Consider the following 16,202-nt stretch of genomic DNA (forward strand, 5'->3'; position numbering starts at 1 on the left):
CCCAGTAGGCAGAGTCCCCCTGGGCAGAGACCACAGGAGCCAAACCAAGGTTCTAGAGTTGAGGAGATTCGCATTGTATATGAACAGTTGATTAGTCTGAAACGGGATTTAATTAGCCTGACTGGATAGATAGGTATATGTGCCGAGAGCACAGCCAATAACATAGGCAACAGTATAAATTAACTTAATAACTTCATCTCTTATACCCTGAGCACCTATCGTTTCTAGTGTTGTATCGGCAACTAACATAACTGACAACCAATCTAATACTTCAACAGCTCTGCTCCAACCTTTTCCGCCTCAGCATTCAAAGCATCAATCTCAGCCTGCACAAGCGGAATTCCCGTCTTCTCCCTCTCCTTGCGATTCAACTGCTCAATCTCACCAGGGAAGTAAATCCGGTCAACACCAGCAGCTTTCTCAGACCCAACTACCCGCTCGTACAAGTACTGCATCCTCTCGCGAAACTCATCTAAGCTCATGAAAAGATCAGGCTTGATGGCAACTAGAAAATGACCAACGTCTGCTGGCTTGGATGGATCATACGGTCCAGTTACATGTCCCGCGAATGCAGACCCGGATAGAACTCCTGAAAAGACATCCATCATTATGGACAGTGCAGAACCCTTGGGGCCGCCCATGGGTAGCATGACGCCGCCAAGGGCAGCTTCGGGATCATCTGTTGGTCGTCCATCTGAATCGAGAGCCCAGTCCAAGGGAATCTTTTCGCCTCGTCGTTTTGCTTTGTAAATCTTTCCTCGCGCTGCCACAGAGGGTGCCATGTCGAGGATGAAGTTCTCCATGGGGCCTTTACCCGGCGCACCACAAGCGATAGGCGAAACACCCATGAGTTTACTTTTGCCACCGAAAGCAGGAAGAGCTGGACTTGAGTTTGTAAAGACAAGACTCATCATGTCGGCATCAAGAGCCTGCTGGACGATCCAAGCACTCATGCCAAAGTGATTAGAGTGCTTGATGCTTGCCATTCCGATACCAAAGATGCGCGCAGACTCGATAGCAGCAGCCATTCCTTTATGGGCGGCTACAAAACCGAAGCCGTTTTGACCGTCGACTTGAGCGACGGCGGGAGTTACTTGGGTTAGGATGGGCTGGGCTGTGGCGCTGAGAACGCCTTGGCGGATGCGTTCCATGTATGAGGGTATACGGTTCATGCCGTGGGTATCTACACCGCGCAAGTCGGCTGCTATGAGGCAACGGGAGATGATGGACGCATTTTCTGAAGGGATCCCGTTTCCTTTGAGGATATCTTGCACGAGGCGTTGAGCTTCAGAGGCTGGGATGGAGAATTTTTGGGACGATGGTTCTTGGTCTGCCATGGTGATGTTTTTGTGTAAGTGTTTGACCGGTGGTTTACTTTGACTTAGGTAGTTGTTAGTTATGTTTCGATGTCCAATACTTTGATGAAGGTGATGGTCTTATAAGTGAGTGAGTGAGTGAGATACTTTATTATGCTTTGCGGGCAAACCCCGTTTCTCCATATTGTTACTAGCGGCATCTCCCCGCGCTTCTTAATACGACACGGGATTTCCCCATTCTTCAACCTCGCAACAACATCAACACTTTTACCATGTCCAAGAATAACAATGACGGATAATGAAAGACAGTCACGTAAAAGGAGGAGCGTTCAACAAAGCCGGAAGAATCCCCGACTGCGCATGGCATGTCTCCGCTGTCAAAGGCGAAAGATCAAAGTATGTACTGACATCCTATGAACCAAACCAAGAATTGATGGACTAATTGATTGAAAGTGTGATGGAGATTTACCGACGTGTAAGAATTGCCGTAATGCTGGTGCTGCATGTACAGACGGAGAATCAGCTCGTCTCAAAGACCTACCTCGAGAGTGAGCATCACCTTTCTCCAGCATGACAAATTAATTAATATTCTAGATACATATCGACGTTAAAGAACCGGATAGCTTGGTTGGAATCAATTGTTAGATCAAGATGTCCAGACGTAGACTTGTCCCAGGATCCTCCCTCGGATATCCAGGAAGCTTTTGATGACACCCTCCAAGACACGACAACAGCATCACCACCTGCGCAAACAAGCACTGTCGATATATCTGATACAATTCAGCCAGTGAGATCTACAGGAGCTGGTGCAATTACTCACGAGATCGGATTGGTATCTCTTGGAACAAACCAAGACCCTAGATACATCGGTCCGTCGAGTGGTTACTTTTTAGCTCGAGTGATGCTTGATTCATTACCGAAACAAGATGAACGACTCGGTCGTGGGAGCAGAAATGTTCCATTTCCTACGAAATTGGTAGAGGCTATCCAAGGGCCTCTGCCGTTGCCACCAAGAGACATGGCGGCGCAATTATGTGACGCATATTTCACCGCCATCAATCTCCAGTACCCCATCCTTCACCGTCCGACGTTCGATAGTATGCTCGATCAGGTATACGAACAAGACAATGAAGACCCAGTTATTAGATTCCAAACATTCATGGTTCTAGCCATAGGCTCTGCCGTCCTATCTGGCCGCATCAGAGCTCGCATCCCAGCAGAATCATACTGTCTCTCAGCCCTTCAATATCTCGACGATCTCAATCTCGAAAACTCTTTACAAGGCGCACAGTGTCTTTTATTACTTCTAGTATTCACCATGCACAGTCCCTCTGTTCGTTTGAACGTGTGGTATCTAAACTACCATTGCATCGCTACCCTGCTTGACCTCGGATTACAGAGAAACATTAGCGCGGGAGCTGGTATTTCGTTATTGGAACAAGAAATGAGAGCGCGTATATTCTGGGTTATTTATACGTTTGATCGCGTTATTGCTACTATGATGGGAAGACCTATTGGGATACGAGATGAGGGTTGTGAACTTAGAGTGAGTTTTGTATGTCTGGAAGAGTGAGCGAAACTGACGGTTTTAGATGCCTATTGGCTTGTCGGATGAGCAACTTGCTACGCCGTATCAACAGAGTATGGAAACTTCAAGCGAGATGGCGTTTGCTATTCACCTGTTCAAAGCTGCCAAACTCAACTCGGAGATCAAGTATATTGCCCAGAGCATAGTCAGAGACTCGCCCAGATATGCGTATCCACGAGTTGTCGATATCAACGATTGGCAAACCACCATGCTGCATCAACTGGACGAATGGGCGAGTCAAATCCCAAACCAGGGTGACCCTTCAGCTGTTTATCTGCGAACGACATGCCAGATACGATACCACGGTCTTCGAATGCTTCTCCTCAGACCAAGCCCCGGTATCCCCAAACCCTCCAATGAAGCTTTGGTACAGTGCCACAAGAGTGCTCGCGAGAGTATACAACTATTTGACCAACTTTATAAAAAGAACCTTTTAGTCCATAGCTGGACTACTTTCCACGGCCTAGTTCTGAGCACAATCACTCTTTTGTACTGTATCAAGGTCGTCCCTGATATTGCTCGTGCGACCGAGATAGATGTCTTGATGGCTGATCTGAGTATATCCCTCAGCGTACTGAGTGCCACGGGAGAACACTGGTCTGGTGCCAAACGCAGTAGGGATATTTTGGATGAACTTGGCAAGTCGACTATTCGGCATCTCAATGACCAAACTGGTGTGAATAGTCGTTCCGTGTCCCAGACCATCAATCATGGACCTGCTCCAGCGGAAGTATTAGAAGTATCAGGACTGGGTTTACAAACTGCACCCATGGACACATCGTTGATGAACGCAGAGAGTATGGGCTTCTTGCAGAATCCGTTTGATGATTGCATGTTTAACGAGTCATTCGCTGAATATTTTGAGACGGATTCCATCAACGTTGATAACATTGTACGAGACCTGTTCCAGGACTTTATCCCTACATACTCGACCGAACTATAATTCTACCATCATGTTACCTTTGAGGCCCTTGAGCTGTCAAAAAGTCAAAGTCTGCACCTAGCTCTGCTTGATTCACACTTCGCATGTACAATCCTCGATATCCTCTCATACCCTCCCTCTTAACCCACGGTTCCTCATCCTTCTGCTCAAAACTCTTGACCTTCTCTTCAATTCTTTGGGCAATCTCTTCATCAGACAAGTCAACAGATAAACTGCGTTTCTCAACATCCAATGTGATAACATCGCCATCTCTGACGATACCAAGCGGTGATTTCGGATCCGCTGATTCAGGCGATATATGAAGTCCAATCGTCCCGCCAGCCGTGCCACTCATACGACCATCCGACAACCGCAGCATGTCCAAAACACCCTGCGCAGCAATCTTTCTCGGGATGGGAATCATGCCTGCCTCCGGCATACCAGGATTTCCGATAGGCCCGATACTTTGGAGAACGAGAACGCTGTCGGGAGTAACGTCTAGATCGGGATCGTCTATTCGCTCGGCCATGTCTGCAGAGTTGGCAAACACGACTGCGCGACCTGTGTGCTGGAGGAGGTTTCGGTACTTGGAGGCGCTTGCTTTCATGACGGCGCCGCCTGGGGCTAGATTGCCTCGGAGGACGACGAGGGAAGATGCTGGATACAGGGGTTTGTCGAATGGTTGGATGACGCTTAGTTCTTGGGGCACGGGGATGAGGGATTGGTGGGCGATTTCTTCGCCGAGGGTTCGACCGGTGACTGTTTGAGCGTCGAGATGAAGAAGGGGTTTGAGCTGGTGGAACAAAGCGAGCATGCCGCCTATAATTGTTAGAGAAGTCAATAAGTAGATGTAAGTGGCATACCTGAGTTATGGAAATCGGTCATGTAGTTATCACCGCTTGGTTTCAGATCAACCAACAACGGTGTTTTGCGACCGATCTCATCAACAGTATCCAACGTGATGGTCCCCGCTACCTTAGGATGCCGTCCGATGATAGCCATGAGATGAACCACAGCATTAGTCGAACCACCAATTGCCTGCAGAACAGTAATCGCATTCAAGAAAGATTCTCGTGTCAGTAACGCCTGTGGTCGCAGTCGTTCAACATCTTTGCACGCAGCTACAGCTAAACCACCAGTTGCTTCTGCGATTCGGAGTCTCGAGGCTGATACAGCTGGAGCTGTGGCACCAGCAAAAGGCATCATTCCGAGACCAACGAGTATGGCTGCCATGGTAGATGCTGTTCCCATGACTCCACACGTTCCACCCTTGAAAGTGTCAGATATGAGAGTGCGTGCTGAGTATGAGACTTACAGTTGGAGCTAGTTCATCGTTGATAGCTGTTATGTCTTCAATGTCTAGAGTTCCAGCTCTGTACTTGGCCCAGTTGTTGCGACAGTCGGTGCAAGCTCCGATGCGTACTCCACGATGACTACCGGGCATCATGGGACCAGTGACGAGATGGAGAATAGGCTTGTTTGCAGAAATACCACCCATCAGCTGAGCAGGTGTAGTTTTATCGCATCCTATCGAGTTAGTACACACCACTGAGAATAAGATACCGACATACCTCCTATCAAAACAACAGCATCACAAGGCTGCGCCGCAATCATCTCCTCAGTATCCATACTCATCAAATTCCTCAAATACATACTCGTCGGCGAGGAAAACGACTCATGGATACTAATAGTGGGAAAGTCAATCGCCAACCCCCCGTTGAGCTGCACACCTCTTTTCACAGCATCAATGAGCTGGGGGATATTGGCATGACAAGGGTTGAAGCTGGAGTATGTATTGACAATACCGATGATTGGCCGTGAGAGGGCATCTTCGCTGTAGCCGAGGGCTTTGATAAAGACTTTGCGTAGGAACAGGGAGAAGTGAGGGTCGCCGTATGATGCGAGGCCTTGACGGAGGCCGACTTTTGAGGTTATGGGCTTGTCGAGGTCATAGTCTGGGTTTATGGGGTTGTTGTTTGAGTCTGTCATTTTGAGGCTTTTGATGGGCGTCTGAGTATTGTAATTGATGATGGATCAATCAATGTTTATGCATTCCTACTCCAAAGAGGTTGTGAGTTGTGAACGGGGTAACCCCGCGTCGGTCATCACGCAATATCCGGATGTGTCCCGTCTAAGTGACGGAAGAGTCCCGATAACTAATAAGTCAAGAAAGATAAAAGATGAGTTAACTACCATAATTGAAACACCACAGAATTATCTCAGTATCATATTATCCTTCTTTATCATCATGCTCAACCTCAAGAACAAAGTAGCTCTCGTCATCGGCCTCGGTCAAACAAACACCGAAGGTTGGGGTATCGGTGCAGCAAGCGCCGTAACCCTTGCACGACAAGGAGCCATCATCTTTGGCGGCAACAGAACAATCGCTTCAACTACAAAGACAAAAGAAACCATCCAACAACAAGGCGGCCAATGTGATGTCGTCGCCACAAACGCTACAGACTCTGCATCCGTCAAGGCTGTCGTCGACGCTTGCATGGAAAAACATGGAAGGATTGATATCCTGTTAACAAGCGTTGGTCAATCTCAACCAGGGGATCCTGCATCCATGACAGAAGACGTATGGGATTCGCAGATGGATATTAATCTCAAAAGTGTGTATCTTGCATGTCACCATGTTCTTCCCATTATGGAGTCCCAAGGAAGTGGTTCAATTATTTGCATCTCCAGCATCGCCGGTCTTCGGTACATTGGCAAGCCGCAGATAGCGTACAACACGAGCAAAGCGGCGATACTCCAGTTCGTCAAAGCTACGGCAGTTATATACGCGCCAAAGGGTATACGGCTCAACACTGTTGTTCCGGGACTCATGGATACGCCTTACACAAAGAGTCTGGCGCAGAGATTTGCTACGCCAGGGGGTTATGATGAGTTTTGTAGCATGAGGGAGGGACAGGTTCCTATGGGGAGGATGGGAGATGCGTGGGATGTTGCTAATACGGTTGTGTTTTTGGCGGCGGATGAGACGAGGTATATCACGGGACAAAAGATTGTTGTTGATGGGGGGATCACTTCATCTACGGGGCGGACTTGAAGCATATCACTACGAATAATTTGGTTGTTTTTGACATATTTTATTTTTGGCATGTTCTTCAATTCTATTTACCCGTCTCCTTAAACCGAATTCCCTTGACCAGGCTTCCAGACCTTCAATGGAATGGCTGCCTCCTTGATCCGTTCTTCTGGACTACACTTCTGTGTCCTCAAGCCCAATCAACCAAGAGCTTCTCCCAAAACCCCATCTCCTTCTTTTTCTTTTTACCCACAGAAGCATGAAGAGAAAAGGAACTCGGATTAGGATAGAACCATAGCTGCTGGGCCTGTTCCGACCAATCCTTGACATACTGTTCCCAAAGATCCCTCACAGCCTTGGGAATCTTCTCATACTCCATCGCGCCCTGATACAGGGCTTCATTGTGACTGCGTTCGACCAACTTGTGGTGACCATCCTGGTAGACAATGTCGAACCACATGGGGTTTGTGCGAATACTCAGATTCATTCGCTTTCCTCGTTTCATTCTGGGAGGATCAAGTTCTGCGACGGCGCGGAGATACTTGAGAGCTGACCTGGCTTCGCAGAGACCGCACTTTATCGCTGCAAGGCCACCTACGGATAGGACGGGTGGGACATGGGGAAAGGACTTTTTGTCGAGAGGAGCTTGCATACCGATAGCCGGATGACCACACCCGTGGAGGAGAAGGTCGACATGGCACACGGGACAAGCTCGGTCCAGGTTCTTGTCAAAGAAGCTATCACCTTGGGTCAACATAAGGCAACTGGAGCCTACCATGTGCCCGCAAGGGAAAATCCAAGGACGATGCTTATCATGGGCCTGAGCTAGCTGGCTGGGCATCAGCTCATCGCAGATACCACATCGTAGAGCATGAACTCGAAGGTTCTGCTCATCGTTCTCGACTTCTTCCCTGAAGTCAGGCCAGAAGATATCAGTGATGGGGGGAAACGTGGTGTCGCTGGCGACGGCAGTGGGAGGGATGTTGGTGGAAGACATTTTGAAGACTGTACTGAACAGATCTTAGGGTTTGGAGTTGTTCTGCTCTTTGCTTGGTGTAGATGCGTGTTCTGTAGATTCTTACTGTTGGTTGTGTTCAGGGTGTTGTTACTGAATGACTCGGTTGTGTTGTTGAACAGGAAGAGTGTACAGAAGGAGGAGGAAAGGAGCTCATTTATGCCCTTTTCCAAGCTCCGAACTAAACGGCCATTAGGTAGCTTTATTGAAAGAGATTCATGTTGAACAATGAGTATATCCAGGTCGTGACGTGAACGTGATACAGGAGCGTTGTGCCCAGGCTCTTTGAAACCTTCTATGGAGTCAAGTGAACGGAATTTTGCATTCAACCAGCATATTTCTTCCAATCATCCATTGTTGACATGATAATTATGCCAATAGAAAGGGAACATTGTAGAGCTTCTTCTTTGTAGTCACATGAACTTGCAGATGATATGATACAGTATCGGATGAACCACTTCATTTCTTTCAGCCAACAATACAAATCTCCTGTAGTGATGAGAAGACAGTTGCTTCAAAAATTCTTTTGGGGTGTACCCCTGAATCAGACTTCTTGAGCAGCATATCTTCACTAACCATTCTAACTGCGCTTCAATGCGCTGATAGACTCTTTATTTGAGTCTATAATAGTGGGAGTGGTGAACAAATGTTGTCCAGAAAGTCATTGTAATTGAGTGAAAGAATTGTTTAATGAATGTCTTTGTCAACGAACATGTTCACGAACTTCAAAAAGGGCACTTCAAGATTAACAGCATAGTTGAATCACACTTTTATCCATAATAAGATATGAAACCCCAGCAATCTGGTATCTAATTTCGACAAACCAACTCTCATATACTTTACCAAAACTCGCCAAAATGACTCTTCAATCCACAAACGTTATGTCTATCAACAACATTCTTAACCCGGAACCTTCACCTCCGGTCAACCAACCCCAACTCAGCAACACGTACTGGCCCATCCTCAGGGACGCTCTCCTCCGAGATCCCTCATCCTACCACAACCTCCATCTCGAATGCGTAATATGTCTTGAAGACATGACAGTCTTTCAACATGAACATACTTACGATCCGCTAATGTCCCATCTTTCGCACAGAGCTCGTATATTTCCCTGCGGACACATGTTTGGCAGTAAATGCGCCATGACGATGATCGACGAACTCGTCAGGAGTAATCAGCCTATAGCTTGTCCTATCTGCCGTGTCAACTTTTCTCATCATAGAGATTGCGATCATGTTCACAGTGGTATGCCCATGCCAACTAGCATCAGGGAAATCTGTAAGTTTCCGCCTACGCTTTCGGAGGGAGGCGTGGTAGCGGATAAATGCGGCGATTGTCAAGTCACTGAGATTATTATGGGCATTAGCTATCTAGCACCTACACTTCTTTTCCCGTTTGAGCTTGACGAGGGAGATTCGCTATTTGTGTCGGCTCGAACAAGATGCCATGTGTGGGATTTAAGGGCGATGGATTCAGTGGAGGGGTATGATGTGCAAGACGTGATAATCGAAGGACCTCTAAAGAAGGTTTTTGATGAGATCAAAGCAAGATTGAAGGATAATGCTACAAGATCGTGGTATTCTACAGATCTAAAGGGGTTTGAACTTTGTATTAGATCGTGTCAGAGGCGGAGGATGTCGTTTGTTGATGTTGTGAGGGAGCATCAATCGGCTTGGAATGCAAGACCGATGTAAGATGTTTAAAGAATGATTTAGATACCCTATTGAGCAATTTTATCGTTTTATTTATTCTCTTGTCTTCTCGAGTCCAGGTAACTGGCGTGTTCTTCAACGTGATATCTAACTACAGTAGCTGCTGACGATCCAATACTACTTCAACTGATCATACAGTATTGGGACTTCAAATCAATGAATCTCGATAATAAACTCGTAATATTTATACAACAACCTACATTATTGTGTAGGAGATAGAATGTGGCTTCAATTCGGATCAAATATGCAAGTCGGAGCTCCTCCCGAACCAACTCCGAGCCCCCGCAATAGCTTCTTACACTCTCACAAACCCCAAACAGACACTCCATCATCCAACATCCTCTCTACCATCAAACATAATCTTCATCATCAGAGATGTCACTCCCAATTCTAGACCACTTTGCAATCCTGGTCTCGTACCGAACCCTCCAAACCGTCACAGACACCCTCAAAGACTCTCTTCTCGTCATCGACGGCGGCGCCCACGCAGATGGTCTCACAGTGAACAAACTCATCCATCTCGCCGACGGCACATATCTCGAATTCATCGCCTTCGTAGAAGGCGTCGACCCTGAAAAACGCCGCGCTCATCGCTGGGGAAACCTCGAAGAAGGCAAAATCGCCGATTGGGCTCATACTCTCAACAGCGAAGCCGACTATGCTGCTCTTCAAAAGAGGGTCGCTGATGCTGGAAATGGTGTCACGTATGGTGATTTGACTTCACTTCAGAGACATAGACCTGATGGTGTTTTGATGAAGTGTCTTGTCTCAGTGGCTCTTGATCCAGAGGGTGGTCGTATCTTTCCGGGTACGATTCCGTTTTGGTGCGTTGATGAGACAGAGAGACATTTGAGATCACCGTTCAAGACTGATGGTGGTGATGGGTTGCACGAATACACAAAGCATCCTTCCCATGCGCAAGGTGTGTCAAAGGTTACTGTTTTACTGCCGGAGAAGGATATCGCGACGTACAAGCCGGTTTATGACGCTATTCACAACCAAAAGGCTGCTGAAGGAAAGGAACACTCGTGGCCGTATGATCTTCCTGCTGGGCCGAACGCGGGAAGCAACAAGGTTGTTCTGTCAACGCTTGAAGGTGGAAACGGCAAGGCAGAGATCAAGTTGGCTCTTTTGGGTACAAAGGATAGTCCCAGATCTATCGAGCTTCTCCCTGGACTGACGGTGGACTTTGAGCACGCTGCGTAAATGTACAGAACTGGAGGGATACAGCATCATGTCGTATGTGTGTATAATTAGGAGGAAGTCGCCCTTGACGCTCTCATAGTCTTTGCTTCAAGTGCCAGCAATGGCGTGTAGCAAGATGCAACAACAGCTTACATCCCTCTCTAAACTATGTATAAGCCGAATGCGAATCCTTCAAGACTCCAATTCATCCAAGATGGCATTCCACTTCCCGCATCTCACGTATCCATGGCTATCAAGTCAGAAAATAAGCGCTAATGATACAGTCAACACTAATAAATCCTCGCTGCTATGTTGTCAGCTTTGCAGGATGTAATTAACAATCAAGCATGGAGTTAACGTTTTGGGGTATGCCGTTCATACCGAAGCAGTATATAAACTGTCATACACGTACCCAGACATGGGATAATCCAACAATGATTATTGCTTACTTCCACTTCCACTATAGGAACAAAATGACTACGCTCTATCAACAAAGTATCCCTGTGCTGGTCAAGTACCTCAAGAACCTTTCCTTCTTGCTTCAGAAAGGCGCCACATTCTGTGAAGAAAAGAGTCTAAAACATGAAGAAATGCTATCCTATCGTCTGATCTCCGACATGAGAGGGCCAGTCCCATCTCCCCAGTAAAGTCTTAACAACCAACTAACATCTGTTAGTCTCCCCTACCAAGTCCAATCCTGCTCCAACACAGCCAAATTCCTCGTATCACGCTTCGACGCCCCCAACATCCCCACGTTTGAAGACAACGAAGAAACATTCGAACATCTCCAAGACCGAATCGCCAAAACAATTGAAGTCCTGGAAAACGTGGACCCGGATGTTATCAACGGCAAGGAAGATGTCGAGATCATCATGGAGACCAAGTTTGGCAATTATCGCTTCACGGGACAGAGGTATATAAGTGAATATGCGATTCCAAACTTTCACTTTCATCTCACGTCTGCGTACTGCATCATGCGCACGCAGGGAGTTCCTCTGGGAGCTTTTGACTACTTGAAGGATGTTTTTGAAAAGGTTTGAGTTGGTATGCAGACAAGAGAGGGTATTCATCAAAGGGGGGCGGGAATTGCCCGATGAGGAAATTTCTCTTAAACAACTCAAATAAACTTACCTATACCTGAACAAACAAACACATATAAACAATCATATAAAGGATACGCAAAATGTCTGAACCACCTTCAACTCGCGTGCAGACCCCAGATGTCGACTCCTCCCAAGCGGTGCGAACCGCCCACGTCCAGAATCTCATGGACCGTCTACGCAGCAAAAGCCCCATCTACAACTTCATAATGGCCGAAGCGCAACTCATCGAGTCAAGCCAAGGCGTCGTCACCACACGCATGACGCTGAACGAGAACCACCTGAACAGCAGCGGAAACCTGCACGGCGCTGTATCAGCCACCATCATTGACTTTGTCACGGGTCTGGCTATTGCGAGCTGGGATCTGAGGGAGACGACTGGTGCGAGTGTGGATATGCACATCAGCTATGTTAGCACAGCCCGCTTGGGGGACATGGTTGAGATCGTTTCGACGGCGGATAAAGTCGGTGGCAGCGTTGCGTTCTCGTCGATAAAGATTTTCAAGGTTGAGGCGGATGGGACGCTGAAGCTTGTTACGCATGGGCAGCATACAAAGTATGTCAAGAATTCACAGCCAAAAGCTTCATTAGCATGAACACTGTTAGCAAACCAAAGGAAACCCGAATAGAATAGACAATTTGTTCTCACTTTAAACTCCAGAACCCCTTGCAATGTGCAACTCAGAAAAAGGACAAAGGTCAGAGATCTTCTGTTGATTAATATGCCAAAATCCAATAGCTCTCTTGAGCTTGTTTGTTCCCTGTGTTCCCAGTATCCCATCTTCCAAGCAACTCCGTATAGCAGCCGAGTATATTCCCATAGTATTACAGAACAAAAGAAAAATGAGGTTCAAAACGCGTAAACGACACAGACTACGGCTCTGCTTATTCGGCACGCGAGCCGCTGCTGTGACGGGAGCGCTTTCGGGCGCTGCTGGTAGCAGGGTGCATCTTGTCGTTGCGCTCTCGCTTGAGCTTGTAGTCCAAGACGCGGGCTGGTAATTATTAGTACAAGATTCTTCCACAGAATCATCACACATACTGAGAACATCGTATCCGAACTGGGGGTGCTCCAAGCACAGAGCCTTGAACTCGTCCTCGGCCTCGGCACGGAGAGTGTGCGAGCGCGTAGCCCAGAAGCTCGCGACAGGTGCGCGAATTATGGCGTCGTCGTTGTTGGTGAAAGCATAGACGTAGCGAGCGTATGCGATCTCGCCCTTGGCGGTTGAGTTGACGCAGTGAATCTTGGAGCTCGAGAGGGTCTTGAGGCCTTCGACTCCAAACTTCTCGGCGAGGGTGTAGATGCGGGCGTGCTTGAGGAGCTGGTCGCCGCTGTCGTCGATGGCGGGGATGGCGGGATCGGACTCAAGGACGCGCTGGCCTGGGAGCTTCTTGGGGAAGTACTCGCCCGTGTAGAGGTACTCGAGGAAGCATCCGACGGTGTCGATGTCGTATTCGGGGAGCTCAATCTGACGGGGCTGCGGGGGGTTAGAATGAATTGAGTTGGAGACACTGACTTACTAACGCTGCCGTCCTCGACAAAGGTATCGCAGATATCCTTAAAGTAGGGACTTTGTGTCAAAAGGCCCTGATGCGCTGAGAGGATGGATTGGTCGCCTGAGCCGATGAGGAGAGTGACAATAGGGCTCATAAGGTAATTGGCAAAGGCAATTCGGAGTTTGGCGACTTCGGGTTCGGCAAGCTCAAGAGCAGTTTCGTCTGCATTCTCGTTCTCTCCCTCGCCATTTTTGGTGTCGTCTTGGGTATTCTCTGGAGCTGTCTCCCGGGTGTTTTGGGTGGTCTCGGTCATCTCGACGTCGCCAGTAGGCTCGACCGAGTCCTCATGCTGACCGGAAGGCATGATTTCGATACTGAAGGAAGCAATTTTGAAGGAAAGGAGCGGCCACGGCTCTGTTTAGTGGGAAACGAGTGGAATTGAGAATAGTTGCAAATAATCGTGTTGAGCGCGTGTGACATGACGTACCGAAACACGAGCTTCTGTCTCCAGTATTGAGAGCAGTTAAGCGCTCGCTAGGCTGTAAGCGGAAGCGAGCTTGAGTGCAGGTTGTAGCCTTGAGCGCAAGGCACCAACACTTCTCATCATGGCTACCCTAGACCTGGTGTCTTTCCAGGGACCACTCACCTACGTAGCACCCCGTAATAACACGAAACAACCGCTATCGGCCTGCCCCGCCCCCACTAACAGCTGGCGTCTAACAATTGGCAATTGAATGAAAAGTGACTCCCGAGCAAACCTTACTGCTGCTGTATTCATCCACCAACAAGACAATCTTCCATCGTCCTTCTTTCTTTGTTGTCAAGCCACCAAAAGTACCACTTGACCCTTGGATATCAGAATTATAAGAAAGGATGTGTGCAGCACAGGTAAGAACAGACTCATTTCCATTATTACATCTATTTCTTGCCATGGATCATACTAACCTTCTCCGCCAGCTCGATATACGGCCAACTGCCGATGAAGCTCGAAATGCTTACAACCAGGAATGGACACCTTCTACTCAACCCACGCTTCTTCCCGTTTGCGCATCCGCTCCTGCCGATCTCTTGACTCCCTCCGCCATTTACCTGAAGCTATCCTCAGGGTAAAGAACCACAATGCCTCCGCCTTTGGACCTCATCCTCTGACTCACTCGCAGCGCAACTGCCGAATACTCATTCCTTCTCGAGAGTGCCACAGGTAGCACAGAAACAGTCGGAAGATACAGTTTTATCGGTGCCAGTAAGCTAGCTTCCTAAAGGGTACCCATGGTGGACAATCTCTAAAGTCTCTGTTCTAGACCCTCGAAAGGTGCTGGCTACCGGCGATGGCTACCAACACTCTGGCGACCCCCTCAAGACCCTCGAGGCCGAGCTCTCTCACGACCGTGTTCTTGATATCCCCTCGCTAAGACTACCCGCGCTATCCGGAGGTGCCGTTGGCTATGTTTCCTATGACTGCATCAAGTACTTTGAGCCCAAGACGGAACGACCGCTAAAGGACAACCTCAAGATTCCCGAGGCTTTGTTCATGCTCTTCGACACCATTGTCGCTCTCGATCACTTCCGCTCGACATTGACTATCGTTACGCACATGAAACTACCAAAGAACCCATCGGACGATATTCAGCCCGCCTACGATGAGGCCTGTGAGACCCTCAAAAAGACTCTCGACATTATTTTCCAGCCCGAGACACCCCTGCCCAAGCAAACACTTAGCGCGCAGTCCGAGTCTGATCAGCAGTTTTCCTCAAACGTCGGTCGTAAGGGTTACGAGACTTTTGTTACAGAGCTCAAGAAGTACATTGTCAAGGGTGACATTATCCAGGCCGTGCCCTCGCAAAGATTCCGCCGCAGCACACAGCTTCACCCCTTTAACATCTACAGAACTCTTCGAACGTTGAATCCTTCGCCATATGTCTTTTTCCTGTCATGCGCAGACTTTCACATTGTCGGTGCCTCACCAGAGTGTCTCATGAAGACTGATGGCTACGCTCCTCTACCTTCCGACTCTCGATTTGGTTACTCAGCAGCTGAGGCTCGATCAAGGCCCCGTATTGTTAACCATGCCATTGCCGGAACAATTCACCGCGGAAAGAATGCGGCTGAGGACGACAGATTGGCAGCTGAGCTTCTTGCATCCAAAAAGGATCGCGCTGAGCACGTCATGTTGGTTGACCTTGCTCGAAATGATGTGAACCGGGTTTGTCACCCTACTACCGTCAAGGTTGATCGACTTATGCGAATTGATCGCTTCTCTCACGTTCAGCACATCACCTCCGAGGTTTCAGGAGTGCTGCGGCCCGAATGCACACGCTGGGATGCCCTACGATCCATCTTCCCCGCTGGTACTGTGTCTGGAGCACCCAAAATCCGAGCCATGGAGTTGATCTACGATCTAGAGCAGGAGAAACGTGGAATCTACGCTGGAGCTGCCGGATGGTTCGGCTATGACATTGTCCGTGTCGACGATAGCAGCGAGCAGCAGGACAAGATCTTTGTTGATGAAGGGCCCATGGATACATGCATCGCCATTCGAACAATGCTTGTCAAGGACGGTGTTGCATACATGCAAGCCGGCGGTGGTATCGTCTACGACAGTGACCCTACAGACGAATGGATGGAGACGATGAACAAGTTGTCTGCCAACCTTCGCTGCGTGGAGCTGTCGGAGAGATACTTTGGAGATGGAGTTAGCACCAAGACGGTAGAGGAGATTATTGCTATTGAAAGGAAAAAGGGAGAAGAGGAGATCAAGGCAGCTGAGCAGTAGATCCATATGAAACGACGTATCTGATTTGAGAATAGATAAGAATGGTATATTGACAAGACC

At 48.2% G+C, this 16,202-nt stretch overlaps 11 protein-coding genes across 11 annotated transcripts; 7 read left to right on the top strand and 4 right to left on the bottom strand.

Moving 5' to 3' along the window:
* Window positions 1-263: 263 nt before the first annotated feature.
* Window positions 264-1,337, bottom strand: FGSG_06515 (uncharacterized protein; the record flags this gene model as incomplete). Its single annotated transcript, XM_011327823.1, has 1 exon — window positions 264-1,337. The coding sequence occupies one exon, from the start codon at window positions 1,335-1,337 to the stop codon at window positions 264-266; it is 1,074 nt and encodes a 357-aa protein (XP_011326125.1).
* Window positions 1,338-1,681: 344 nt separating this feature from the next.
* FGSG_06516 (uncharacterized protein) lies at window positions 1,682-3,641 on the top strand (the record flags this gene model as incomplete). Its single annotated transcript, XM_011327824.1, has 6 exons — window positions 1,682-1,712; window positions 1,828-1,864; window positions 1,911-2,862; window positions 2,909-3,299; window positions 3,342-3,518; window positions 3,589-3,641. 6 exons carry the CDS (start codon window positions 1,682-1,684, stop codon window positions 3,639-3,641), a joined length of 1,641 nt encoding a protein of 546 aa, XP_011326126.1.
* A 219-nt stretch (window positions 3,642-3,860) lies between these two features.
* Window positions 3,861-5,815, bottom strand: FGSG_06517 (uncharacterized protein; the record flags this gene model as incomplete). Its single annotated transcript, XM_011327825.1, has 4 exons — window positions 3,861-4,645; window positions 4,690-5,095; window positions 5,142-5,353; window positions 5,398-5,815. The coding sequence occupies 4 exons, from the start codon at window positions 5,813-5,815 to the stop codon at window positions 3,861-3,863; spliced, it is 1,821 nt and encodes a 606-aa protein (XP_011326127.1).
* A 259-nt stretch (window positions 5,816-6,074) lies between these two features.
* Window positions 6,075-6,881, top strand: FGSG_06518 (uncharacterized protein; the record flags this gene model as incomplete). The annotated part of the gene is made up of 1 exon (XM_011327826.1): window positions 6,075-6,881. The coding sequence occupies one exon, from the start codon at window positions 6,075-6,077 to the stop codon at window positions 6,879-6,881; it is 807 nt and encodes a 268-aa protein (XP_011326128.1).
* A 169-nt stretch (window positions 6,882-7,050) lies between these two features.
* Window positions 7,051-7,857, bottom strand: FGSG_06519 (uncharacterized protein; the record flags this gene model as incomplete). Its single annotated transcript, XM_011327827.1, has 1 exon — window positions 7,051-7,857. One exon carries the CDS (start codon window positions 7,855-7,857, stop codon window positions 7,051-7,053), a length of 807 nt encoding a protein of 268 aa, XP_011326129.1.
* Window positions 7,858-8,732: 875 nt separating this feature from the next.
* On the top strand, window positions 8,733-9,747 carry FGSG_06520 (uncharacterized protein; the record flags this gene model as incomplete). Its single annotated transcript, XM_011327828.1, has 3 exons — window positions 8,733-9,153; window positions 9,250-9,565; window positions 9,726-9,747. The coding sequence occupies 3 exons, from the start codon at window positions 8,733-8,735 to the stop codon at window positions 9,745-9,747; spliced, it is 759 nt and encodes a 252-aa protein (XP_011326130.1).
* Window positions 9,748-9,962: 215 nt separating this feature from the next.
* Window positions 9,963-10,793, top strand: FGSG_06521 (uncharacterized protein; the record flags this gene model as incomplete). Its single annotated transcript, XM_011327829.1, has 1 exon — window positions 9,963-10,793. One exon carries the CDS (start codon window positions 9,963-9,965, stop codon window positions 10,791-10,793), a length of 831 nt encoding a protein of 276 aa, XP_011326131.1.
* A 452-nt stretch (window positions 10,794-11,245) lies between these two features.
* FGSG_06522 (uncharacterized protein) lies at window positions 11,246-11,812 on the top strand (the record flags this gene model as incomplete). Its single annotated transcript, XM_011327830.1, has 2 exons — window positions 11,246-11,415; window positions 11,449-11,812. 2 exons carry the CDS (start codon window positions 11,246-11,248, stop codon window positions 11,810-11,812), a joined length of 534 nt encoding a protein of 177 aa, XP_011326132.1.
* A 143-nt stretch (window positions 11,813-11,955) lies between these two features.
* On the top strand, window positions 11,956-12,468 carry FGSG_06523 (uncharacterized protein; the record flags this gene model as incomplete). Its single annotated transcript, XM_011327831.1, has 1 exon — window positions 11,956-12,468. One exon carries the CDS (start codon window positions 11,956-11,958, stop codon window positions 12,466-12,468), a length of 513 nt encoding a protein of 170 aa, XP_011326133.1.
* Window positions 12,469-12,757: 289 nt separating this feature from the next.
* Window positions 12,758-13,733, bottom strand: FGSG_06524 (uncharacterized protein; the record flags this gene model as incomplete). Its single annotated transcript, XM_011327832.1, has 3 exons — window positions 12,758-12,867; window positions 12,915-13,350; window positions 13,398-13,733. The coding sequence occupies 3 exons, from the start codon at window positions 13,731-13,733 to the stop codon at window positions 12,758-12,760; spliced, it is 882 nt and encodes a 293-aa protein (XP_011326134.1).
* A 615-nt stretch (window positions 13,734-14,348) lies between these two features.
* Window positions 14,349-16,142, top strand: FGSG_12934 (anthranilate synthase component 1; the record flags this gene model as incomplete). The annotated part of the gene is made up of 3 exons (XM_011327833.1): window positions 14,349-14,410; window positions 14,530-14,612; window positions 14,671-16,142. 3 exons carry the CDS (start codon window positions 14,349-14,351, stop codon window positions 16,140-16,142), a joined length of 1,617 nt encoding a protein of 538 aa, XP_011326135.1.
* Window positions 16,143-16,202: the final 60 nt, after the last annotated feature.

This window comes from Fusarium graminearum, chromosome 4 (genome assembly GCF_000240135.3).
Source record: "Fusarium graminearum PH-1 chromosome 4, whole genome shotgun sequence".
NCBI lineage: Eukaryota > Fungi > Ascomycota > Sordariomycetes > Hypocreales > Nectriaceae > Fusarium > Fusarium graminearum.